Source organism: Wolffia australiana, chromosome 1, assembly GCF_029677425.1.
Source record: "Wolffia australiana isolate 7733 chromosome 1, ASM2967742v1".
Lineage (NCBI taxonomy): Eukaryota > Viridiplantae > Streptophyta > Magnoliopsida > Alismatales > Araceae > Wolffia > Wolffia australiana.
Genome location: NC_135835.1, coordinates 14,938,602 through 14,966,369, shown reverse-complemented (window position 1 = coordinate 14,966,369; position 27,768 = coordinate 14,938,602). Strand labels below are relative to the sequence as shown.

The 27,768-nt window shown below is 36.8% G+C and overlaps 2 protein-coding genes across 2 annotated transcripts; one reads left to right on the top strand and one right to left on the bottom strand.

Moving 5' to 3' along the window:
* The first annotated feature begins 6,318 nt into the window (after positions 1–6,318).
* On the top strand, positions 6,319–9,803 carry LOC144716525 (rhamnogalacturonan I rhamnosyltransferase 4-like). The gene is made up of 8 exons (XM_078591660.1): positions 6,319–7,075; positions 7,431–7,498; positions 7,579–7,667; positions 7,749–7,911; positions 7,989–8,275; positions 8,713–8,917; positions 9,044–9,201; positions 9,292–9,803. The coding sequence occupies exons 1-8, from the start codon at positions 6,751–6,753 to the stop codon at positions 9,524–9,526; spliced, it is 1,530 nt and encodes a 509-aa protein (XP_078447786.1). The 5' UTR covers positions 6,319–6,750; the 3' UTR covers positions 9,527–9,803.
* Positions 9,804–11,789: 1,986 nt separating this feature from the next.
* On the bottom strand, positions 11,790–13,177 carry LOC144716517 (ATP-dependent caseinolytic protease/crotonase family protein). Its single transcript, XM_078591651.1, has 4 exons — positions 13,056–13,177; positions 12,931–12,970; positions 12,605–12,846; positions 11,790–12,504 (listed from the first exon to the last, which is right to left on the bottom strand). Exons 1-4 carry the CDS (start codon positions 13,092–13,094, stop codon positions 12,064–12,066), a joined length of 762 nt encoding a protein of 253 aa, XP_078447777.1. The 5' UTR covers positions 13,095–13,177; the 3' UTR covers positions 11,790–12,063.
* Between the last annotated feature and the right edge of the window lie 14,591 nt (positions 13,178–27,768).

Sequence of the window (27,768 nt, the reverse complement as noted above, 5' to 3'; positions counted from 1 at the left end):
GATCCATGATTCATTTTATTAATAATGTTTTCCTTGCTTTCTCTTCCATGCAATTATTGGCCACCACATGTCCTGATCATTTAGAGAAAGAGAGTGAAAAAAACAAAAAATCAAAAAATTGATGAAAACAGCATTCCGTTTCCATGTGGTGCTGATGTCAGCACCCCAAGGGCACAATCTGGTTCACAAAAAGGTGCCAGGTGCCAACGTGACATTAAAAACGAATAAGCAATTACTTAAATGCCTTTAATAAAAAAAATATACATTTCTGGATTCTAAATTTCATTTCCCAATGATTTAGTTGTCCGTAAATTCTGAAAAAATGCATAAAATTTTGAAAAATTAATTAATGCCTTAATTATTCAAAAAATATTTTACAGACCAAAATTTTTTTTTTTCTTAAGCATAATAATGTCATAAAAATCTAAAAAAGTACTAAAAAATCTGGAAAACTCAAACAATCATACAAAAGCCATACTAATCAGTTTAATATAAGGTGACATAAAAATGTACATATGTTGGTGCAAATTTCATGACATTTGTGTGATAATTAATTTGTTAGCTGCATGTTATCACTGATTACAATTTTGTAATCATAACTTATTTCAGAGATTTGCAGTATTTATGATAACATTTGTGAGTTTGGAATGAACTTCATTTTTTTAAGACCAATATTTCTTATATAATAATAATTATTATATTGTGCATATTTAAAATGTACTGATTAATATTTTTAAGCCATAACTTATTACATAGACGTCTATTAGTACTGGATAATAATTATTATATTATAAAAACTTTATAATGTATTTATAATATTTTATTACATTTATTTTTTAAGGGCTTGATTGATTATTTCAGCCATCTAAATTTTGTGGAAACAATCTAAAGCGCACAAGACTGATTTAAAACGTGGATGATAATCACATCACCTTGTGGGGAACTTATTTAACCATTGACTTGCTCCTTCTGAGAATGCCTCCAAGCCGTTCATATGCTCAGTCTCAAGATGTATCAACACAATCGATGCAATGATGGATCTCCTCCTCTTATTTGTCTCCAAATCTCCTTGAAGATATGGTTGATATCCTCGCTATTAAGTCTCCCTCAAGGGAGTGAGTGGAGTGTGCAGACAAGAAGAAGAGGGGAAAGGGAGGCACAAGATGAGAGTTGTATGGTAATGGACATCCCAATTTTAACTTATTTGAGACATTTTTCATGAAATCCCTGATCACGTTACATATGTTCAGCAACATCCATTAATCTTATGTGTGTGACCATCCAGGACCATGTATTATTCCAGTTAATAAATTTAATGCCCCAATAATATTTACATATCAATCTTATTAATTAACTAGATCAACATATAGATTAGTTAAATGATGACTGATTTAACCCAATCGATACGTGAAGGTTTCCAGTCCAAGGGGTAATAATAACATGCATCTTTTGCATTCAGTTATATCATCCTTATCTATATTTAATACCAAATTCTCATGATTATGATGCATGTTATGGTTACTTTGTGACATTTTCACCATAACTATGATGTTCCATTAAGCTTAATTTTAAATTATTTGAAGGTTAATTATATCCTTTATTCATGTTTGACCTTTCTCAATCTCAAACCATTTGAAATTAACCTTATTCATTGAATATTAATTATTTTAGGACTTAAGTTGATGAAACAGGGAAGCAAAGAGAAAAATAAGAAGAAGACTAGAGGAATCAAAGTCAACTTTAAAAGTTTAGAGGAATCAATGGAGAAAATTCATTTTTAAAGGCACTAAAAATTAAAGGATATGAATTTTATGATGATTTTTTGTTATATTATCTATTTCATAATTTTATTTTAGGTCCTAAAAATATACCTGTGCAGCTATGTGGAGGCCTTCCAACCAGTCATCACAGTTTTGTGGCCCCAACACATTGCCTAGATGGTGTAGGGTGACGTATAGGCCAAAAGGAGTAATTTCATTAAAATATTAGGTACCGCCCTTTTATACGCTTTCAAGAATTTAAATATTTCCATATGAGATTACTATTTTGAAGTTCTATACTGGTAAACATGGAAGAGTGTGAGTCATTGGATTAACATCCAACAATAAACATTTGTTCGAAGATGCAACTACCATGGACCCCACGACGTGTCGAATGTGGCCTCTCCCGTAATGCCATGTGGCATCATCTCAATGGTCCAATTTTATTAAAAAATGTATGACCAAGATATCTCATGTTCGTGTGAATCTATTTAAGGTTTTTTACCCCTTCAAAACAAAGATACTTGGGAAATCCTCAATCAATCAAGTGTGTAGACATGGTGATGTTTTCCCTGGTGAAACAAATCTCATAAACCCATGAAAAGAAGAGGTACACTGATAAAAATATAAATTAATGGATTTTTAGATATATTTTAAATGATTATGGTATTATTAATTCAAAATTTATCATATTATTATTTTAACCAACTAAATATATATGCATAAGCAATAAGTTCTAATTTTTGCATATTATGGTTTTTTTTACTAAAATCATTGACTTCTTTGAAATAAAGAAGTTTTAGTACTCATGAGTATTCTATAGTTTCACATGTGCAGAAATTCACGGGAATGAGAAGATACAATTCTTTAAGAGTTGGAGAATTTGTTGAGAGTTTAATGATTCTCAAAAAGGGACTTGAAAGGAGAAAATTGGTGTTTTGGGCCTTCAAATGGGAAATCAGAGGAAGATGGGCCACTACCTGACCTGTCCATTGGGCTCTCAAAAGCCTTATAAAGAAATAAGTTGAAGATTACAAGGGAAACTCTCAACCCATGGAGAAAAAGGCAAAAATGGCAAGAAAAGAAAATAGAAAATACCCAAAGGGGGTATTTTAGTAATTCTTAAAATATTTAAATAATCTTCTCTCCCTCTTTACCCCTTATTCTGGACATGCTCTAGCAAGTGACTAGCCAGCAGGACAAGGCACATTTCAAGATCTAGGTTGTTCAACCTGATTAATGTAAGTTTGTTGAAGTTTTCATTTAATCTCGTCTCTTGTTTGCATTGAAAAAGTCTGATCCTAATAAAATATAAGGATTCAGACTTGAGAGGAAGCATTGAGGGCTCACCAGACTTGCATTGAGGTTTTAGGAACCTAGGTTTCCATTTTCACATCACCATCCATCTATTTACCCTTAAAATCCATCATTTTCTCACTCAAAAAAACTCATGTTCCCTACTTTATCTCTCTATAATTGTTCCATCATCTGTCTAGATCTTTATACATATCCTCAGTTCATGCCCTCAAAATTTCATAAAAAATATCCTTCATTTGCACCTTCAAATTCCATCTTAAACTTCTTCTACACCCTCTCTTCAGTTTCTCTCTCTATCTCTTCATTTAAGTCATTTTCTCTCTATAAAACTGTTTATTTATCTCTCTAAAATCCATTAAATTTTCTCTCTATATCATCCTTCATTCTTCCTTTCAAATTCCAAAAATAAATCATGTTTGAATTACATCATTTAGGGCAAAAAAGTGGAGTGTGCAGGACTTAGTCGAATTGACTAAGTCCTGACTATATTGGGTCCACCCCAATAGGGTTTAGCCCATTGGGCTAAGTCTTGGCTTAGTCAAATTGGGCCAAACCTTAGTGGGATAACCTACTAAGTCCAGCCCTATACGGTCCACACAAGGCCCGAAGGCCCATCAGGTCCGCCACCGCCACTATCGCCGCTCTGCCACCACTGCCTTCGGTGATCGCCAAAAATGTATTTTCCTTAGTATATGCATTTAAAAATTCCAAAAATCATAAAATCCCGTAAATTAATATAATCAATTTTCAGAGTTTTTAACATCTACAAAAATTCTTAAAAAAATTTAACTCTCATTTTTAATATTTCTAGTGGTTTTTGGGGTTAATTAAATTCCACACAATTCAAAGATATTTATTTTCTATTTATAGTGTTCATTAAAATTATGAAAATTAGTATAAAATTTGTTTAGTGTTTTTCTGTGTATTTATGCTTCAATTTAGATCATAGGAAATGGTATAAATTGACTAAAAATACATAAAATTTTCAAAAATTATATTTATCACTTTTAAACTCATTCCTTCATTCCAGATTTGAGAAAAATTCTGAAATTAAATTTTTGCCTGCATGTGGATCGACCCCTTACTTTCCCTATACTAATTATAGAGTATTTAAGTAAAAAATTTTCATAAATATTGTTGGTTAAGTCTGAATCAAAAAAACGACATAAAACCCGTACATCTAAACTTATCAAAGAACACATAAAAATTAGTTAGGAGACACTAAAGATAATAAGTGGGTACTCTTTATTAGAAAGAGTTCGTTGAATTGATCTGTATGGATTCCTTAATGGAATCATACCTGATTCTCAATCAAGTAGATTCACATCAGGGTGGTATAAGTGGTCCTTAGACCAAAGAAACAAAAGATTTTTTGTGGATGCATGGTTGTACTTTGACTATAAACTTAGAGTTATGATTCATGGAATTCAAAATCTTCTTAGCCCGGGTGCAGTAAGAAGTTCACAAATATGATTGAGGGCTCAAGATGGGATTTTATATCCTTGATATGAGAAGCGATAACTCAAGGAAGACAATGTGATGAAGTCATTGGCAAAGGCTGTGGAATATCATAGAAGAGTTCTCCAATGATTTCTGAATGCATTAGTATGAACTCACATGACTGATTAGAGTTTGATAGTTGACCGTATCTGAAGTCTTCCTCTGAGTATTAGACATATGAGGGACTGTGTAAAGGTAATCGATGACAAAAAGGTTCACTAAGTGAGGCAATACACTCCTTTGTATCTTCTAGGTTGTAAACTTGCAACCCATGGGCTGAAAACTTCATCTATCAATTTGGTTAAAACAATCCTTCATTAATTAATCAATAAAATGATATAATTAATTAATTCAGAAGATTGATACATGGATCACTAGAGTTGTTAACAAGACTAATACTTGGTCTAAAGGTCATACACAAATGATCGTTTGGATGTTCAAATATTTACTTACCGTTAAATATTTTTTATGAAACATTACCACTTAGTACAAATATGGGAAGGCCTTGAATGAAGTTCACTCAGACCATAACTATTCAGGTGCTCCACCCTTTTTCTACTTCTCCTCTTTGCTCTCTCTTCTCTTGAGGCCATTGGACAGGCATGATAACGATATTGGAGCTATAAAAAGGCAAGTAAATATGTAAGAGAAGATTCAACATGATGAGAAGACTAAACAAGATACAATCCATTATCAATCTTCTACTACATGACTCTTCAATGTTTTACCTCAATTTAGACCCTAGAACCCAAATATTATAGGTTCAAATTTACATACTTTTAGGTTTTGTGATATTTATGATAATTTAACAATCAACTCTTATTCTGGTATTAATTATAAACTATAAAACACAAAAATTTATTTAATTAATGTTATGGGTTGAGTTTTTTAAGTTCCAATTTTTCTTCAATCTTCATTCCTTTTGGGCTGTGGAAATCAACTTGGCCAACCATTTCTTTAGGGTTTTTTTCTTGTCTATGCCTAACACCCAACCTTTTTTTAATACTTATATCAGCCAAAAATATGATCTAACCTTCTGTGGTGGACCAATATTGGATTCTTTATATTCATGAAATGTGATTTTAAATTAGGGGACTATATGAACATTTGTGTTGATAGTTTTTTTTTCATTTGCAATTATATTATACCACCATCCGAGTATCATTAAACATTAAAAGAGATCCAAGAGTAGGGAAAAAATTGCAGATGTAATTGGATGCAAATAAATATTTTTTGGTGCAAAGGAAAGTAGCGGCAATTTTGAGAGAAAGGAAGAACCCTTGAGAGTGTGACCAGAGTTCGTTTCCCAAATTATTTAGAATAGGAATTTTTCTGCATTATGTTATAAGCATATACATCATTATATTAATCTTACTATCATAACATTAGATAGGGTTCAATCTTGTGGATATTTTAAACAAGCATAAACCATACCTATTAGAAATGGGAAAATCAAATAAAATGAATGACATCATCTGGGAAGGAACCTATAGTCTTTAAGACTTAGTATGAAAAATCTGTAAATTATGATAACCATCAACGTCAATTGGTGCAAGATATATAAATTAGTATTTATTTTATATTCCAGCTGTCCCAGAATAAGATATTAACAATGTAAGCTGGTGTGATATAATCGCTGAAATTATCTCATTTCTCTCTAAACTGGCAAGTATTGTCACCACATTCTAGCGTCCGAATTGACTGACCTTCCAGAGTATAAATGGAATGACAGACTGTAAGTTCGCTCCCCAAAGTCGAGAACCGATGGACCCAAAAACCCAAAGCTTCCGGGGAACTTATACCCAAAAACCCAAAGTTTGAGAACTCTTGTCGTTCCTCTCCTACCGAAGAAAGCGACGAGTGAAAAGAGGAAGCGCCCGCCAGCTTCGCCTACAAGATCGGCAATTCTCCCTAGCAATCAGGAACACTAAGTTCACGTACGCCAGAACCGTGAGAAGCGCTCAAATAACCAGATACGCCGGCGTACGCGAGAAAGCCGTTTTAACAAATCCTGCGAAAATCTAGCAACATGACGAGTACGTCGACTTACGATAAATACAGAACTCCATTCCTCCCCATCTTCTTCTTATTCTTCATCCTCTTCAATCTTCACCGCCGGTAAAACTCAGGGGTTAAACTCTGTTCCGCTACGGTTGATTTTTTATCTCTGGTCATGGGTTTTTGGAAGATCGAGTGCTGTCAGAAGGAAAATTATCTCCACAAGAAAGACCCCCTGGAAGTAGCAGCGGGCAAAGGCGCCAGAAAACACCGCATGAGGTGTTCCAAGGGAAAGTTACTCTTCGTTGTCTTCGCAGTTGTGGTGATAATACAGCTGTGCGCCATTATGGAGAGCCCAGTGACTCGTTCTTCCGACTGTGAGTGGCCCTCTGCATGCATCCAGCGAAGGCTTGCTCGAAATTCAGATGGGTCCAACTTCGCGCGCCTTGAAATCGCCATCGAAACCTCCGTTGTCAACCCTCACTCCCTCAATCCCGAACGTAATATTCCTCTTTTTATTCTTACGCAAGCCCCCCAGAGGGCTTAGTTGATCTTTAACTAATGTTTCATTTTTATTCATTCGAAGAATTTTACTTCCCGTCGAACGTTCTGAATGTTATCTGCGGAGTTTTCCTTATATCTAACAACGAGAAACGCTACTCTTGTGCAGGAATATACGAGAGTAATATTTCTCTTTTTATTCTTAAGCACGCCCCCCAGAGGGGCTTAGTTGATCTTAAACTTATGTTTTAGTTTTATTCATTCGAAAAATTTTACTTCCCGTCGAACGTTCTGAATATTATCTGCGGACTTTTCCTTATATCTAACTACAAGAAACGCTATTCTTTTGTGCAGGAATATACGAGAGTAATGGTTATCTACGCGTCTCGACAAACGGGGGTCTGAATCAGATGCGTGGAGGGGTCTGTATCTTTCTTTTTTGTTTCTAATCGCCAACCAACATTTGGTCTGATAATTATCCTGATAACATCTTGTGACGCAGATCTGTGACATGGTTACCATCGCGCGTCATTTGAATCTTACTCTGTTGGTTCCAGAACTTGATAAAAGATCCTTCTGGGATGACCCCAGGTACTTTCTTTTCTCTCAATGTTTCCTCCGGTTAGTTTCTTAAGTAATGATAATCTGATCGATAAATACCCTACTTTGCAGTGATTTCGGCGATATATTCGATGTCGAGCACTTCATCAGATCATTGAGAGACGAAGTGCGTATCGTCGACTCGCTTCCGAGCGATTTCAACAAGTCGAATGACGTGAGGGTTCTGGAGATACCGCCAGTGAGTTGGTCTGACGCGGAATACTACGAGAGAAAGGTCATCGTAAAACGTTTATTTAACTTTCGTTAAAACCTTAATCTTCTTCTTAATCTAATCTTGTTCTTAATCTACAGATTCTCCCTCTTTTTCGGAAGCACAAGATTGTGCACTTCCTGAAGACGGACTCTCGCCTTGCAAACAACGGTCTCCCGGAAAATCTACAACGTCTACGCTGCAAGGTGAACTTCGAGAGCTTGCGATTCGCGCCGGCTATTCAAGCCATCGGCGAGAAACTCGTCTCTCGGTTGCAGAAGAATCGCTACGTCGTTCTTCATTTACGATACGAGGCGGATATGCTCGCCTTCTCTGGCTGCTCCCGCGGCTGTTCGGCCGAAGAAGCCGAAGAACTTCGAAGAATGAGGTTTTTCTTTCTCTTTCCATGAAAGTATCGCCTTCTTTTCCTTCCATCGTCGTCCATAGTAATATCATCATCCGGAGAGACAACAGATGACATGGATGATTTCCTTATCGTAACATCCATAGCTGTTAAAATTCATCATCATCTATGTCCAAGAAGGAATTACGATGATGATGGTGATGACTATGTCGCCATCGTCATCACAGACGACGAAAACTGTTAGCACAGCATATTCTTTGATCCTTGTCCCGCTACTTTGCAAGATGGAGAGACAATAGGTGTGACATGGATGATTCCTTATCGTCATCCATTAGTAGTTAAAAGTCATCATCATCATCATTCATACATGGATGATGATGATTATTTCGCCATCGTCTTCGTAGACGGCGAAGACTGTTAACATATCATATTCTCTGATCCTTGTCCCGTTACTTCGCAAGATACGCGATACCCTGGTGGAAGGTGAAGGAGATAGACTCGGAGAAGAAGAGGCTTGAAGGGTTATGCCCTTTGACGCCGGAAGAGACAGTCCTTGTACTGCAAGCCTTGGGAATCGAGAGAAACACGATGATTTACATCGCATCCGGCGATACTTACGGTGGAGAGAGGAGAATGGAAGCTCTGCGCCATGCTTACCCTAATATCGTACGTTTTTCCTCTAAATTTATCTTAGATAAACAGTACCGTGGTTCTTATCGTTTTTTCACTACCCACTCTCTCTTAGATAAACAGTATCGTTGTTCTAACTGTTTTTTTTTTTTTTTCTTCCAGGTGAAGAAGGAGACGTTCCTCACAGAAGAAGAGTTGCGGCCTGTTAGTAATCGTTCTAGCCAGATGGCTGCTCTTGACTTCATGGTCTCCGCCGAGAGCGATATATTCATTCCAACCTACGACGGGAACATGGCGAGGCTCGTAGAAGGCCACCGCAGGTAATTTCCTTTTTACGACTGGATTATATCTTTGCCGCTTCATGGAAGCGTACGAGTTTCTTATTATTATTATTATTTTTGTTCTTGCAGGTTCTTCGGCTTTCGCCAGACGATATCTCTTGACAGAAGAAGGCTTGTGCGGCTCATTGACTCGTATCAGAATGGAAACTTAACTTGGGAGCGTTTTTCTATCGCGGTTAAGTACGCCCACAAAGATCGGATGGGGCAAGCGAGAAAGAGAAGGGTTCTTCCTAGACGGCCCAAGGATGAAGACTATTTCTACGCAAATCCACGGGAATGCCTGGAAACTGTCTCCAGTGTTTGAAGAAGATTTGAAGCTAGACAGAGCTTCCAACGTGCCGCCTTAACATCCGTTATCATTGATGGTTTGGACAGTCTGATATAGAGTTTTTTTAATCGTAGATAGAGATTAAGTTAGAAGAGAGTCGGAGTTTTTTTCTAACAATATTGAGTGCCATCTCTATCCCTATCCTTCAATTGTCGAATGGTATTTCTCATTTCTCCGTCAGTTGTATCTAGTTTCTCAAAACTTTTATTATACTCTGCCAACACATATCAATTACCAAATTAGCCAAGCTTGTAAAGAATATTCTGTCCGGTTACGTCGCTGCGCTTGCTTCACACCGATTCAGATTGAAATCACATTACGTTCAGATGAAAAGATGATAGATAGTACATCGAATTTGGCATTAATTCGTGGGTTATTGAACTTGAGTTGCGCGATAAACTAATGCCATTCGATCCCTTCTAATCTTACAAATCAAATCATTGAAAATATACAATTAAGATGATTGATTAACCCATGTCAACGATAACATTTATCGACTGATTTTCGAAACTGATCAGCAGTCGTCGAGTGGGGTCATTGGGAGTAGGAGGCAGGCTCTTGGGAAGACATTGTTCGTTCTGTTCGGTTTTCCAAACATAACAAAAACAAATTAGAGCAGAACATCGCACAGACCCGTGTGCGGTTCTTTTGTTCGCTTTTTGCAAATTTTGTTCTAGTTTTGTGCGAATGTGTGAATTTTGTGCGAATGTGCGAATTTTGTTCGTTTTTGAGAAAAAAAAGAACAGAACAAAGAACAAGGCCCTGTGCGAATGTGTGAATTTTGTGCGAATGTGCGAATTTTGTTCGTTTTTGAGAAAAAAAAGAACAGAACAAAGAACAAGGCCCTGTGCGGTTCTTTTGTGCGAATTTTTTATTCATTTAAAACGAACAGAACAGAACGACCATGTATACTCGTGGGTTACCCTTTTAGGAGAATAGCAGGGGTTGCCAGTCTCCCTGATGTGGAAGCATATCTAATCTGTCTATTTGGATATTAAGTCTTGAAACAAATTTAAATAAATCTATTTCAAATTTTAATTCTCGTCCAAAATGCATTGCTTTTGTGACCTAGATCCCTCTTGAAATTTGAAGTATTAGGTATCATGAAATGATGTGGGAGATCCTCACTTGGATTTGTTGTTGCCTAGAATACCCATCTAATTGATTATTAAAGTGGATTTTAATATCTGTCAACAGATAATAGAAAAATACTTTTGTGTTTGCGTGTTTAGAAAATAACAAAATAGGGTTTTTGGGCATGTTGCATTGCCTGATTCTGCCCTTTGGTCCATCCTGTGATGGTTCAATCAAACTAGTTTGATCAGCCTGAATGAGAAAAAACTTCATGGCGAGAGAGTGATGGTCTTTTTAATACACAATTCATTGACAAAAAAATAAAGTCCCAAACTTAGTGAAAGGTATCAAAGCAAGTACAAAGATGGGTATAGGTCGGATCAATAGAGAAAAAGGGTTCACTTTTAAATCAGTTGACTTGGTCAAATAAGGTGAATAAATACCAAATATTCGATTATATATAATAATATAATCACATAACTTTTTTAACACGAGGAAATATAATCACAAAGTTTTGAGAGAGAATTTTTTCAATTTTTACATTCTTTTAAAGATGGTAATATAAGGATTGTAAATACTTTGTATAACATTTAAAAAAAAATTAATAAGAAAATCAACGGACAATTCAAAGCATTTACTCTGTCCTATCCGTTGAATTAGGATTATTGAGAATGAAAATGGTATGATTATTTTGAGAAAAGTATATTTTCAGAAACTAGATAAATAAATAATAATTATCATGTAAAGATGAAAATATTTAAGAGAATGTATGGAATCACTTCCATTTTTTAAATTCAATGCCGAGAAAATGACCCCATTATGAAGTCGAGTCTATGTCTAGGAATTGACCAAGTAAATAATAAAATTATTAGATGAGTAAGGTATTAATGGAAAGCTTAGTAAGAGAGGATTTCAAATAAGCCTAAATCATGCAGAAAGGATGTTTGCTTATCGAGATATGATGCTCGACAGTAAATGTCCAGATATTATGCCTTTAATGAGGATGAAGTGGTCAAAGAGGATCAAACCTCAACTCGAGTGCACAAATTTCAAAGAAAGGGTGCTTGAGAAATAATCTATTGCCACAAAAATCATCGCATTTTGTTCAGAAACGAGAGGGAGTTAAATAGATTCATATGAATTAAAGATATACCGGAACGAATGACATAACTATCCTTTCTCCTTTTTAAAAAAAAGTAGTTCAGCACATCAAACCTGCAGAATAATTTAACCTGTATTGATTGTGACATATTAAGATAACTCATGAATCTGGAACTAGATATCACTTGTTCAGTGATCCTTCATGGATTCAAACCGAACCCCAAACAATTTTTTAATGAATTAAGTTCATCTATTCATTTTAGTATCTTCTGATATTCATCTCAATGAAGATCCACTCCCAGATGAGATGGAATGCCTGCCATCTTCCAGTACCAAGACTAAACCAACCTCCGGACCCAACGCTCAAGTCTAAGCTGCTTCAAAGGTGGGTCTTTGACAACCTTGTTCTTCCGAGGGCGTCGCCATTTTCCAAGAATCTCAGTTTCTCTGACTTCTTCCAGCGGCAACTGCACAATATTAGTTTTTTCAGCAAAAGGTGCTCTTAATTCAGTTCTCTGGTGCCTGGTTTCTTGTCTCTCCTCATTCAACCGTGATCGTTTGCCAACTCTAGTCGAAACCCATGAATTTTCCTGCTCACCAGCCTCTTTCCGATCATCATCAGCTTCCACTGACATCTCATTTCCATCGAAAGATCCATAATTCGATTCGGAAAAATCGTTTTCCTTCAACGGATTATCAGCTCTTTCGGGAGAATTTGGCATGTTTCTGGGTAATACTTGGCATTCTTGATTATCATCTTCACCGATCTCATCCTCTGTCTGAGCGTCACAAAGATCAGAAAATTGTTCTAATGAATGTCAAGAAAAGCAATGCATCGACTTAGAATTACACGCGTCAATTGAAAATGTTTCGGATAACCTTGGGAATAGGAAGGCATTCGGGTTGTGGAATATGCTTCAGATTCAGAGTTTCCCTTTGCAAGAAACTGGATTCATTCAAGGCGTGAGTAGCATGGCGATTCTGCTGCGGTGATCGAGTCTTTGCTAATACTTTCTGCCTCTCTGAATCCTCATCGCGATTGCTAAGAACAAAAGGGAAAGAACACGACTCCGGCGATTCGTATTCGTAGCTAGAGAACCAGTTCCTGATATCGGGAGGCTCTATCCACAAAAAGAAAACATAGAAAAAAACCTCATCAAGCCGAATATATAAAAGATTCAAGATTTGGAATCTAAAGAACGAACCAGACGGAGGAGACGGTGGAAGAAAGAACAGTTCTTGACCCTGCAAAGGAGAATATAAGCGATGAATGCAACAGAAAAGGCGATTCGTTTCCTTTGATCTGGGGAAGAAATGGGTTGTTCTTCACCTCGGAGTCTGAAGAAGATTGGTCGAGAGGGAGATTCATGGAAGCGGGCGAAGTGGGTTTTTCCTCTCTGCTTCGGCATCAATTTGCAGAACTACGATGAAATCGAAATTGGAAGCGGGTATTTTGATACTTTGTAGTTTGTAGAAGCGGGAAAGGAGAGGTTTGATAGCAACGATCGAATGGGCCGATCTGGGCCTAGTAGATTGATTGGAAAAGCCCATGAACGGTTGATCCAATCAAAGATAGGACCGGATCAAATGATTTTATTCTGATCAAATGATTGAACCATTGCTTAACGGATTGATATGAAGGTTTAAGAAAAAAATGATTATGCAGATGAGATGATGAAGAGAGAGAGAAAGAGAACATAGTGTTTACCCTTGTGTGTTATATGTGACGTATGTTCATTAATGATACTTAATATAGTGTTTAAGCCTTATCGCTAGTTTATACTATCTATGTTTAATCCTAGCTTCTAAATTTCCTCTTATATATATCTAATCCTAGCTGCTATGTGTGATATGTTAGATCGTGCATTTATTTTACATCTGTTATATATGATGTACTTTTTGCTAGCTTGTACCCTATTGGTCAAGGATTAGAACATTGTCACGCTATGATTGGTTGGTGGCTGTCGCATAAATCAATGATATTTGAGGTTAGCTCATTGTCTGTTGAAATTTTTTTAGAGACCGGTTTCCAGTTAAGAATTCTTTAGACACATATGTTTCGTCGTGTCTTTTTATTTTCACACCTCACTTTTACAATTAAAAAAATCATTTTTTTCTGTTGAGGAACCTTCTAGAGTTGTTTGCTCTAATTTTTTTTGTCGAGGTTCGTGCACCTACTGTTGGGTTCTATACTCCTTGACATGGATGAATAAATGAAAATGATTTACAGCGGAATACTTTTTCAAAATCGTACGACATCAACAAAACATTGAATCAATGTACCTTTCCACAGATCTCATCTGTGATTTCTTGGATCCCTGAGTGAGCGGAGTCGAGCTACTCACGTGTGCAGCATCCAGACGTATCCACGCGGTCCCCGGCATGTCGGATCTCCTCCTTCTCGTTGACGAGCCCCGTTCTTTCTTCGTCGGTATCGTTACGTCATCCCGACCACGTCGGGGAGGGAGAGGAGGTGTTGGGAGATGGGAGAAGAAGGGGGAAAGCCCCTGAACAATTCTGGCCTGGATGAATTTCGTTCAGGGCCTTCCGTTATTTATACTAAGTGGGTATTTTTCATAAAAACCTCCAAAACCTAAGTATATCTTCTGACGTCCAAAAGACCATTTGCGTGTGACCCTTTAGGCCCATATATCAGTCTAGTTAACGACTTCAGCGCCCCAATAACCTTTATTGGACTTCCAAATTAATTAACTATATCATCATATAAATTAATTAATGTCAGATCGATTTAACCCAATCGATAGGTCGAGACACCGACACGTGGGGTGCCAAGCTACACCTCGTGTCCTATAAGATACAAAGGAGTGTATATCGACTCACTCATGGAACTTGTTCGTCATCGGTTACCGTATATGTATAATCCCTCATCCACTTGACGCTCCTTGGACAACTTAGGGTATGGTCAACTGTCAAACCCTAATCGGTCATCCGAGTTAGTACTGATGCATTCAGAAATTATTAGAGAACTCTTATCCGATATTTCACTACCTTGGACAAGGACTTCATCGCATCATCTTCCTTGAGCTGTCACCTCTTATACCGAGGGTGGACAATCCCATCTTGACCACTCAATCGTCATCGTGAACTTCTTGATGTACCCGAACTAAGACCGTTTAGAATCCCATGATTAGAGACTCGTTGGCCATAGCCAAAGTACAACCGCCCATCCACAAGACATCTTTGGTGTCTCAGGTCTAAGTGCCACTTACACAACAGTGACGTGAATCAACCTGATTGACAATTCAATATAATACCATTCAGGGATTCGTACGGATCAATTGAATGAACTCTTTCCGCTAAAGAGCACCCACTATCTATCCTTAGTGTCTCCACACCAATGGATACGGGAACGACCATACTCATTATACGAGTGAGGCTAGATAGTGTTATTCTATATGGATACTTCGATGTCCTTCTCACGTATCCTTTGAATAGGAATGTTAAGAACACATGCTTAAAGACTAGTGATCTCCGTATTACGATCTCATCATAATTCACTGAGTCTGATCATGTATTCATGGACTTCATTGTACGCATCACACGTGCACTATAATGAATATGTTCTATTAATGAACATGGAACGAGATGTGGAATGTGTGATTGGTTTGCCGGCCACATATATTTCTATCACCTACCATTGTACTAAAAGCTATCTCTGATACTAATGCGTTATTTTTCCTCTTGGAATTTTTATTGGCAATTCATTATCTTTAATATCCCCATCAAGACATGCATATAAGGCCTAATATTACGTATGGATTCAAACCCTCCACCAGAGCTCTAATACCATGTTAAGATTCATGCGCCTATCGGTGTACTAAAAGTTATACATGATAGCCATGGCTCTCACTAGAACTTGCCTCCTGGATATGAAGTATAGGTTTCCAGCCATATTCTCCACTTGCTCATTAATGCCCCCTACTCTCTTTATCTCACTCTTTCCTTGATGTTTGTGATTTTGATCTTCATCCATGACATGTATTATTAAGGTTTCTTCCATTCCTTTATACATGGTATGAGAGTAGGTTTAAAACTCATCATCGTTGTCACATGCCACCACATGGTCTTTGTCTCGTGCCCACCATCAAAATGATGTCTCCAGGGGAAGGTGTCCTCCTCGTGCCCGTGCACCAGCCGTGGTGTCGTCAAGCCTCCTCTCCACCTTGCATTGTTATGCCACCCACACCGCCGCACGTTGTCTCATGCTGCCACGTCACCGCACCTGCCACTACATTACCACACCGACCATTGTTGTGCCATCTCATGTCACCACACTACTGCCCTTGTGTCCCTGCCATCCAAATGCCACCTCACTGATACATTACCTTCACTTGCCATTGTGCCGCCTCGACTGCCTGAAGGGCCTCTAGTTGTCATTGCCATGATGTCTGTGACATTCTTTCATGGACTTGGCCTATGCTATACTCTCTTCATGGATCTAAACAAGTCACTACTCTTCTTGTGAAGGTGCATCCTCCTTTGGCCCACCTTGCTCCTTGCCATCATATTACTTCACAAGTCACTTGAGCAGCGGATGTCTTCACCGGGTCACAATTATGGCTCGTGGACTTTGAGCTTTGATAATTTTCTCACCATCCATACTTTCCTTCATTACTTGACGCATTCCCCTCCATCTTTAGATGATCCAGGAAACTCTTTAGATACAAGTCTGATTTTCATGTAATAATAATTTCAATTGATTCATTGACTGAGTTCATCTAAGAGTTTGATAAAAGGTTTGTGCATTGATTTGTCAAAGTATGAGTTGATAGGTATAATATTTTCCTGATCTTACAAGTTGGGTAAAAATGAGCATTTTTTGTTAATCATTCTTACTTGTTCATTTTTAATTTAAGTAGTTTTTTTGGACAAGCACTTATGACATTCACAATTAAATAACCTCCGAACAATGAGATGAAAAGTGAAAATAAAAGTATGGTAAGACTCAATAGGAAACCCTAAACTCTACATGCCCCACCTTTTGTCAAGTGTTGTTTTTGAGGTATCAGAGAAATCGATGTGAAGCATTGTGCTATGCCCCCAATCTGTTAAGGTGTCCGTAGTGGTGCTCGTGCACCCAACATCTAAACCAGCAGTGTGGATGCTGCACGGGGGTCTAAGGCATAGCAAGCACGTGCCTTGACAGCATTGTGTCATCTAGGCATGATCCCAACGGCACCCCACACGGGCATTCCATCTTGCTACCAGTGTGCAAGAGTGGTAATGATAAGCCTAAAAATGCACGTGCTTTACAATAATTTTTTTAATTTCACTTAACCACTAAATATGGAATATAGAGCAAGTAAGGGGTCGAACCACAGGGAGGCAGCAAGTGAGAATTTTATCCGATTTCAATGAATTAATTCAAAGATGAATTAATTTTGCAACGAATAAATCTAAATTATGCTTAATAATGTTTTTAATTAATCAAAATCAAGTAAGACTTAATTTTGATTTTAAATATTTCGGTCAGAAAGCTCAAGATAGGAATATTTCAATTTTAAAATCAGATTAATTCAGATTATTAATTTCCCAATTATTATAAAATTTTAAGACAATTTTTATGAATTAAAATTGGGAATTAAATAATCAAGAAAGGGATTTTTAAATTGGACTTCAAGATGGATGAATTTTCGAATCAAATTTTATTTTTATGTTTTTTATATATTAAATTAAATTCCTAAATAATAAAAATCAAAATCTAGAGAGAGAAAGTAGACAAATCAACCTAGAGAGAGAAAGTGAAGAATTTGGGAAAAAGATGAAATTCAACCCTAAATTAAAAATCTAATGATGCAGAAATGTTCTAAATTGATTTATAATTAAGGATCAAAAATCAGATCTTGAATCCAAATCAAAATGAAGTGCTAATTTCATTCAAAACAAACTTCTAGGGCATGTACATTTCGCCCATGCCTTGGCGTTTAAGAATCGTTCAAGAAGATGATTGAAATATAAATCAGAGACTTAAAAATTTGAGTTCAGAAGCAAGATCTGTCGACTTCAAGAGGCCCTCCTGTGTCCAGCCTGGCCAAATGCTTGGGGAGAGATCCAAAAGTGATTTTTGCCCTTTTCCAGACCTCTATTTAAAGATCCAACCGTCTGGATTGTAGAGGGAGAAAAGACGAACTTACCCTCAAAATTTCAGCCCAATGCGACGTCTAGATCTCAAGATATCAAGGTTTTAGTGAGGAAAAATCTAGGCCGTTGGATCGTTTTATCTCTCCTCCAAGAAGCTTGGAAATGGCGCTTTTTGATTGGCCCACATGATTATTTCTCATTTTCCGCTTTCTTGGATCACGTCCTGACACGTCGTTGTGCGCATCCAAAGTGCGCAACCATTGGCATATGATTCCAAAATTTGAAGGCCTCAAAACGCTCCATGTCACCTTGAAATAATAAAAACAAAAGAAAAGGACAAAAGGTCTGTTTTTTTAGATAATTTTTTTATTCTTTTGGCCGCAATTTTTGACCGCGTTGTTCTTTCTTTTAAAAAATAGTAATCAAATGGGCGATAAGCTGACCGCCTTTACGTTCTTCGGCATCGATTTCCGCGTGCATTTAATGCACACGGCGAATCGACGCCGTTAAACGTCGTCATTGTTTTTTTTAAAAATAAAAAAATGTCGGTTAGTGTGTGCATTTAATGCACGTGCTAACGACCTTAATATATATATATATATATATTGAATATATATACGCACGTGGCTAACCTACATTTTAATATATATTTTTTTTGAATTTTTTCGCCGACTTTTTGTTTATTTAGTATATAAAAAAAACTTTTCGCATATATAAATAAATACATCCATGTATTTGCCCGAATTTCGGGCGAATGACGTGGATGCCCCCCTTTATATTTTAATATATATATAAATAAATAAAATAAATAGCATATGTATTATTTAAATAAATAAAAATCATTTCTTGGCTATATAATGGTCAAAACATTATATAAAAACATAGAAAAAATTCTATAAAATTAGGAAAGCCCTTACCAACCTTTAGCCAAGTATTTAAAGCCCTGCAAAAAATATTTCTTCACTAAAATTCTATGTGATAAATGATAAAAAATCAGAAATAATAATAAAATGAAAGTGTAAGTGATTTATCTTTATTTTAATATGATAACATGCAAATATAGTCATTAAAACACATAAATATAATATAAAATTCATTAATTAATCATGTTAATTTGCAAGTTATTAGGTAACGCTATGCGCGCTCTTGGCGATGATGGAAACCAACATTGTGCTTCATGCACAATGGTTTTAGGTGTATTCCCAGTTTGCACCAGAAATAATGGAAGCCCCACAACTAACGACGGGCATGTGCCCTACACTCAATGTTTTGACTGTGACGCTCCCAAACCTAGGCGATGATTATGCAAAGTTGATACCAGTCATTGTGAAAAGCATTGTCAAGTGGTGCCGAGGGGGGGTAATGAGCACGAGACCACACCTTGTAGGAGCTACACATAGGGTGTCATATCCAAAGACATTGGAGTGCATCCTTTGCCAAAGTTCCATAAGGGTGGGGCGCATCAGGTGGGATCGTTCTAGCGCACATGCGTGAGCAGCGGGGTTAGGCACCGTTGGGGGGAGACGACCAGGCGGGGTAGGTGCAGTGCCTTCTTGCCATTGCCGATGTAACTGCAAGTGTCACATTACCCCAGGCGCACTCACATTGATGTGTGTGGGGAACTCTTTAAATTCTCTTCGTAAAATAATACTTAGCCTTCTCTCTCGAGGGGAGAAATATTGGCCAAATTGATCCAAAATATGTAATTTATTAGTTTGGTATACTTCTATATCCATAACAAATATCTACATCAATTACATGATCCGTTACGTACCCTTGTGTAGTTTCTACTTCAGAGATAGACATCTTATAATTTACCAATTGACTTAATTCATTCTGACTTGTAAATAAAACTGAAAAGTTCATTATGTTGCTCATCATACTCAATTAAGTTACCATGGTTCATATTGTTTGAAATCAAGTTGTCGTCTACACATTATAATTATTTTTTGAAGAAAGAGAGGAGGGATCACACTAAACCAGTGACCCGCCCGCTACACATTAGAATTATCGTGTAGCTTATCCTATGTTAGTTAAATTTTTTATCAGTGAATTAGTAAAGGTTGGAAAAGGCAGCATTAACCTAGTCATGATTAATCACAGTCAAAGGTCAATTTGGCCCCAACTTGACTTGATAACATCGAGCAGTCTATTACTGAACCTCTCACTCACTATAAAGTAGGTTGACATCTCTAGATTACCCTAGATATGGTGTAAGCCAACGAGGTAAGCATCTCTCACATGGTGGAGCTATCTGTTTGGTATAACTTTGGTTGGCAACAAGTGATCATCAAACAAATATTTATCTACCAACACATCCACCACCAATATTTGGACTCTCTAGCTCTTAATATTGCCGTACCTCATGCCTTAGAGATCATGCATGTCCCAAATCTTGGGGGTGGTTGAGCTATGGCAGCATTAAGAGCAAACATTGGAGTCATGCCCATCGTTGAAGGAGTAGATGCAAACAACCATACTTTGCCTTGTTCACTAATAAATCTAGTAATTAAACTCGTGTTTCTATAATCAATTCGATTCCCCGATCCAATTGGGGCAAAAAAGCTACGAAAAGATCGCTTGGTTTTATGAAAGGGTTGCTTGGATTTATCCATAGTCTAGTCCTTATTCATACCATAACATATGAACGGTAAGAACTAGAATTCTTATCAATGCTAGAAACTCATAGGGAAGAAAATGGATTCATGGATGGAATTAAATATTCAGTATTTACAGTAAAAAAACTTGTTATTGGGGAACAAACAAATGTATGTTTATTGTCGAATCAGGCTCAACTAGGACAGAAATAAAACATCTGGTCGAACTCTTCTTTGGTGTCGAGGTAACAGAAATGAATAGTCATTGACTCCTGAGAAAGGGTAGAAAAAGGGACCTATTATGGGACATACAATGGAGTATAGATAGATGATCATTATACTTCAACCGGGTTATTCTATTCCATCTCTTATAGAGATAATGACTAAAAGCACAATACTTTACAGTAGAACTCTTCTTTTTCTGTGGAACCAAAATAAAGGTTTTTTCGGTTTAGTCTCTTTTGGTTCCGAAGTTATTTCTGTGTTGCTTGCTCATTTTCCTCGCTTCCTCTGTTTTTGAGGTTTTCTTCAACTTTTTAGTAATAATAGGTAAAGGCATTCTGCCTAAATAGTGTACTCAAGTAATAAAAAAGAGAATACTAAAGATTCTAGCCAGAGAATTTCTCAATTCTGGAATACAGTACTTATTAGATTGAATGGAATTATTTTGTCGTATTTATAATAATATTAATCAAACACATTTAATAAAAAATGTGACCAAGTAACCAACCAAATAAATTATTTGTTACAAATAACATATTGTTATCGCATCGAAACATATAAATGTTGACTAATCTGGATAGTGTTGAACTTGGTAAAAATGAAATGGTTGAATAATTGAAAAATAAAATTATTCCTGAATAAGACATACACGAGGTGATGGAGTGGTCAAGATGAGATTGTCCACCGTCGATATATGAGGATATTGACCCAAGGAAGAAGGTGTATCAAGTTCTTGGCCAGGGTTGTGGAGATATTGGAAATGGTACTATCCAGTGATATTGAAAAAGGAACAAAAATCCAATACTATGAAAGGACAAACAACCTCACCTAGGTTAGGAGAGACGTAGAGAGGCAAAAGAACAAACATGCATTCCTATATCTATACACATCCCTATAGAACTCTCTCTTTGCGTCATATCACCTATATTTGCCTTCTCCACCATTCTTCCCCATCTATCTACATCCATATTCCATACCATACAACAATTTTCCTCTCTAGGTCATGATCTACATTAGACTTTATTAACTCAATTTTGTTCATATTATCCCATGACTTGTAGAAAACCCCAAAAATTTCTTAACTTTTAGACCGATGTAATATGATTTACCCATCAATGTCACCATTAAACTTTATTAACTCAAGCTTATCTCTCTCTCTCTCTTATCCTAAATCAAGATAATGAGATAAATTACTTCCCTTTATGGAATAACCCTTTGCTAATTCTATATGTTTTAAATATTATTTAAGGAAAATTGTGTGTAAGACAGCGACAGAATAGCCATAACTTTGGACTTAACAAACACCTATGTCTATTGGGGTTAGGGGAAGTCATAGGCCAAAAAACATTTCATGACCACCAAACCCATGTCTTGGCATGATAAAAAATCAGAAAGGAGCATGGCATAAGTCAAGTTCTGCCTAGCCTATCCTACGGGAAGTTGATGGGCCGTAACCATGTGCAAGACTAATCATACATGATCAGAAAAATGGACAAGTACGGTATGATGGATTTAGTCTCAGTATCAGTTTTTGGCAAAAACTAAAACTTACCTAAAGCTTGGCACAGTTTTGGTTCGGTCATATATGAGTTTCAGTTGGTAAAACCTAAAAGTTTGGTCACATGTATCTGAAAAAATCATGTTGAAATTTTCAAAATGTAAGCCAAAATTTAGGTAAAAAATATTAATTGAAAGAGTTAAACAAAAAAATTAATAGGAAAAGATTCCATTTATTTCATGGATTCACAACAGAATCAAAGACCAAAATGTATTTCTGCATATTTTATATATTTATATACTTTTTTATAAAAAGTTATATTAATTATTTTAATTTACATATTTATATATATATATATGTATCTTCATATATTTAAATGTTTACATGCACATAAATAGATATGTTTGTAATGATACGTCTAGGTATTTACACAATTACATATTTACACCTCTACATATTTATGTATTAAGGTATTTACTTATATACATATTCATGTATTTAGGTATTTAAATATTTACATATTTATGTATTTCATGATATTTAAGAATTCAGGTATTTACATATTTAAGTATTTCTGAATTTATGTATTTGCTTTTTTGGTTACTTGAGTATTTATTTATATACTTATTTCCATATTTTCTATCAAACAACACCATGTGGCGTAGTTGGAACAGATTCCTAATTTTGTATTTGGATGTCCCTGCGTTGAACACCAGCTTCTACAAAGATAAATAATCCCCCAGTTTTGATTGGTTTTCAGTTGGATTTGCTCTTGGAACTGAATCTAGTACCAAAATTTTGGTAACATTGTGATTCCCAGACTGACGGTATTGGTTCAGTCCATTTTAACCAAAGTTTGGTAAAAATGATAAACCCTGCACACGATAAATGCCCAAATAAATTTGATTGATTATATCTTGGGCGTAACTAACAACTACATGGAGTATTCATATAAATGTTATAAAAACTGGTGATTATGAGAAGTAGCCTTCTATGTTTTTAATCACTAACCTAATCATATTCACATTAATAACAGTTCAACTATAGGAATTTTAAAAATGCGTGAATAAAAACCAATAGTATCAACTCTCAACATATGATAATTGTGATGATGGAAAGCCAACATTAGTGACATGCATCCATATAATTGACTGATGCTCCGAAGGTTTTACTGTTGGAGAATCGAAACAGAAGAATGCGTGACTTTAGGAGCGTTGCGAAGTAAAAGAACTCTGATACTACCGTTAATCTGACAGAGCAGAACGACCAGAAAAAAGAAGTGGAGTTAGAAAGCCGTATGATAGGCGTAACTATCTTTTCAAAACACTTTATATAATTGGCAAACGAGAAAGCTCCTAGTGATGTCATTGAATTAGACAATTTCTGGTTACATAAAAAATGATGACACCTTTCAATATATACTGTGATAGTGTACCATTGAGTCAGGTTCTAATCCATAAATATGAAGCTATATTAGATTAATAACTGAATAGCAAAATGGTAACACCCTTTTTCTCTGGGATTTTAAATTTTATCTTGGTAATTTTAGTTTCAAATAACCAAGTTTGCATTTTTTCTGGATAAGAAACTATGAATCCAATTTTCCTTCCTCAAATCTGGTTCTGGAACACGATGACCTTTGGGATGGAGGGGGATCTCAGTAAAAGATATTTCATATGATGAAAAAACATGGGTCCCATAAATTTTTCCATTTTAATTGAAGGATTTGAAATTTCCTCTTCAGTGTATCAACATTAAAAAAGTGACCTTCTACATGTTTGTTTCTTCTAGTGGGTGAATGGGTGATGAAGTCAGAGACATATGTACATAACTTCTCTTTCAACATTATATTTATGCACTTTCTCATTATAAGAGCTTAAATTTAAAACACATCAACTTTTAATGAGCCCGTTGATCTTTCAGTTTCTGAAAAAAATATAGCCAAATGGTTTATTAAGAGAGTATACCAACAAAATAGCTTGATGAATTCTGTTAATAATTCTAAACAAGATAGATTTGTTTGACACAACAGTAACTGTTATCATCAAACGCTATCAGAGGGTTTCACTGGCCTGGCCTTGTAGAAATTCCCTTTTCACTGATATTATTATCCTCTCTCAAAGAAAAAGAAGGAAATATCAAAATATCAAAATTTATGATCTATTCATTCAATATTTTCATTGTTTGAGGATAAATTTTCACATTTAAAATTAAGTATCAGATATACTGATACCTCATCTGGTCTATCTAGATAAAACTGATTCAAATTATACAATCCGGGATATATGATGTTTCCACTTTAGATTTATTAAGACTACTTTTTCATGGCATTGGTATCACTTGTACATTTTCCTTTAATGAAAAAATGAATCTTAATCAGCTTCGTTAAATTTGGTACCCATGGAGTAGTCTCGGGAGGAGGAAAATACATGGAGGGTCTAAAAGAAGGTATTTCTGAAAACAAAAACCGGTATTAGAAGTATCTATATTTTGATTGAAGAATTTGAAACTCTCTCTTCATAGTCCAAAAATTTGAAATTCCATCTTTTCTCTTATGGTATGGTAGGTAATAAAGTTTCACATGTTTATTTTGTTATTATGACCTAATTAATTTTTTTCTATGATGAGAATATAAGTCACAGTGAGCATTTCTCGAGGTGAAAATGATAATTATTCAATCAAACATTTAACTAAAACCAGCAAATTTTCAAAAAACACATATTTGATGTACGCTAAATGTACATTTCTAGAGCTTTGGCGAGGATAGTAATTAATATAATAACAACTATGAGTTAAATGAATAATTCTTTGGATCCATGAATTAAATGAATATTTGCCTTAATTGTCGAGGGCTTTTGATGAAGATCTAGTTGATTACCTTTTTGGGATTGGATATTCTTATTTAGCTTTTGTAATCATCACATTTTGTGTTTCCCAGTAATTTTATATGTTAAAAAATTACTTCAAAATTTACTTCTATTTCACTGTATACCGGACAGATCAACGTAACCAATTATAAAATCTCCTATCAATTATTATAATAATATGTGTCATCCTAAAAGCATTAGTTGATCTAGGAGGCCGATACATACTCCCATGTTTATTATAACCTTACCCAGATTTCCTTACTCCACCGCTCGACGGTTATTTTACTCCAAAACCATGTTTTGCTATTACAATTTTCTCAGACCCATTAACATAATGAAGATAAGGTTGACAGGATGTTGGCATTAAATTCTACAACAAATCTAACCCATACATCATTGATTTTATAGCGTCTGATGATTATAACATTCAATATCTTAATTAGGTTCAATAATTGTATGAATCAATTCACATGTTCAAGAAACATCATTTGCAAACTGGGTGGATTGAGAATTTATCATGATTAAATTAATCATGAGTAGGCTGAACTGGGGAAACTTCCTATCTGAATGCCAGACAATGGAAACTATTTAAGAAGCTTCAATCCTTCACCTGATGGATACCTTAATATATATATTGTCAATAATCTAGCCTTCCTTTCATTTGATTTCTTTAATCAAATATCCCACGAGTCAATAAGTCAGACTGATGAGTGTACAAGATACATCTCCAAAACGTCCCACCAACACAAGTCCTCTCCACACATAATTCTCGTTATAACTAAAAAGAAAAAAAAGAGAAAAAAAACTAAGAACACAAATGCCATGAGCTGACTCAATCTATTGTGATGATGTCACGTCCATCCAGGATCTAGACAATTCACATGCCAACTGTCTCTTTAAATAATCATCTAAGATAACTGACCTGCCCTTAAATGGACCCAACATAAAATTAACTTGTCTTTTGGATGGATCTGCCTAGCCAACCCACGCCCTCTGGGATCCTCGTGTAAGGCGCACAGCCACAGACGGGATGGTTTTTCTGTCCTGGGACGGAGTGCAATGGCGAATTGTCATCCTCCTCGGATTTAAGAAAAAAAAAATCCAATTTAAGATTCTTTTCTCAAATTTTCAGATCCTCAAAGTAAATTGTAATTTCTTAAGAGTTTGAATGCTGGTTTGTTGTGGCTGGAGAGAGAAATCAATTAGATGGCTTGGCGAACCATCACTGTAGCTGGGACGACTTCAAAGTAAATAATATTTTCTTAAGATTTTAGCCAATAACTTGACATAGCTAGAGTGATGAACCACCACAGTTACCCTTCGGATGGTTTTTAGACGGGACGGTTTACGACGAACCAGATAAAATGGGATGCGGGTCGAGGAAGAAACACCTCCTGAACATAGTTCACAGACAAGATGGTTTCCAGATGGGACAATTTGAGACGACCCCAATAAGATGGGACGTGGGACGGGGACGAAAACTTTCCCAAACTGCCCTACTGTCCCATCTGGGCATGGTTCCCAGACAGGGTGGTTTCCAGGCGGGATGGTTTAAGACGACCCAAGTAAAATTTTATGGGGGATGAGGTCAAAAACCTTGCCATCCCATCCCGGAGGTGGCTACCAAATGGGACGGTTTTTTCGTCCCAGGATGAAAAAATCTCCTGTCCGCGAGATTGGACGAACACTGGGACAAAAATTCCTCCGAGGACGAACAGACGGGACGGTTTTCCTATCGTCAGACGAAAAAACTGTCCCGTCCTGACGACTCAGACGATGGACAGTAAAGGGGAGGACGGAAATCTGTCGGATTCGATTCTGACGGTTGAGATCTTGCCACGTGGCATCTCCAAATCAATTCCTTGACATTTTACGTTTAAGTCCCTACTTTTATTCACGAGCGCAAACTGACGCCGCCCAAAAGTAATTGTACTTACGCCCATCTGCTTTCTCTCTCCTCTATATTGCCCTAGAAAACATAGAAAAATCCATATTAAAAAAACATTAATTTTTTTCGTCTGGGGCAAGGGACGGGACGATTTTTTTTTGAACGGGACAAATCTGGCAGACTCGGGATGCGGACGAAATATTTCATCCGCGGATGAATCCCTGGAAGGGACGATTCGGACGAATCTAAAAATTTACGGACACCGGACAGGACAAAATTCGTTGCATCCCGTCCGTCGTCCGCGTCCTGGTTGATCCGGAACTATAGTGATGACTTAAAACGACCCAAATAAAATGGGACAAGGGACGTGGACGAAAACCAACCAGAACGACCCAGACGTCCCGTCCCGCTCAGTCCATCATCCACGTCCTGTCACCGAGGTGGTTACCAAACGGGACGTCTTAAGACGACCCAAATAAAACGGGACGTGGGACGAGGACGAAAACCTCTGGCAACCCCCGAACAAGCCATCCCAGACCCGCTTCCCAGACGGGACAATTTCAGACGACCCAAATAAAATTGGACGAGGGACGGGACGAAAGCCAGACAGAATGGGCAACGGCCCAGACGTCCCGTCCCGGACAGTGGTATCAGGACAAACGCCCAACGACTCCCGGCTAATTGGGCCGGCCCATTACCAGAAGTCACCGTCGGCAGGTCACCATAGTTGACGGCTGTCGTCGCAAACGGTAACCCCGGACGCCCCACATCGCGCCACGACCCCCACCCGAACCGGCGCCAGCTCATCAGTCACCACCCACTATCCTTTATTTCCCCTCTGCGCCCCGCCGACGCCCACTCCCCCCCCC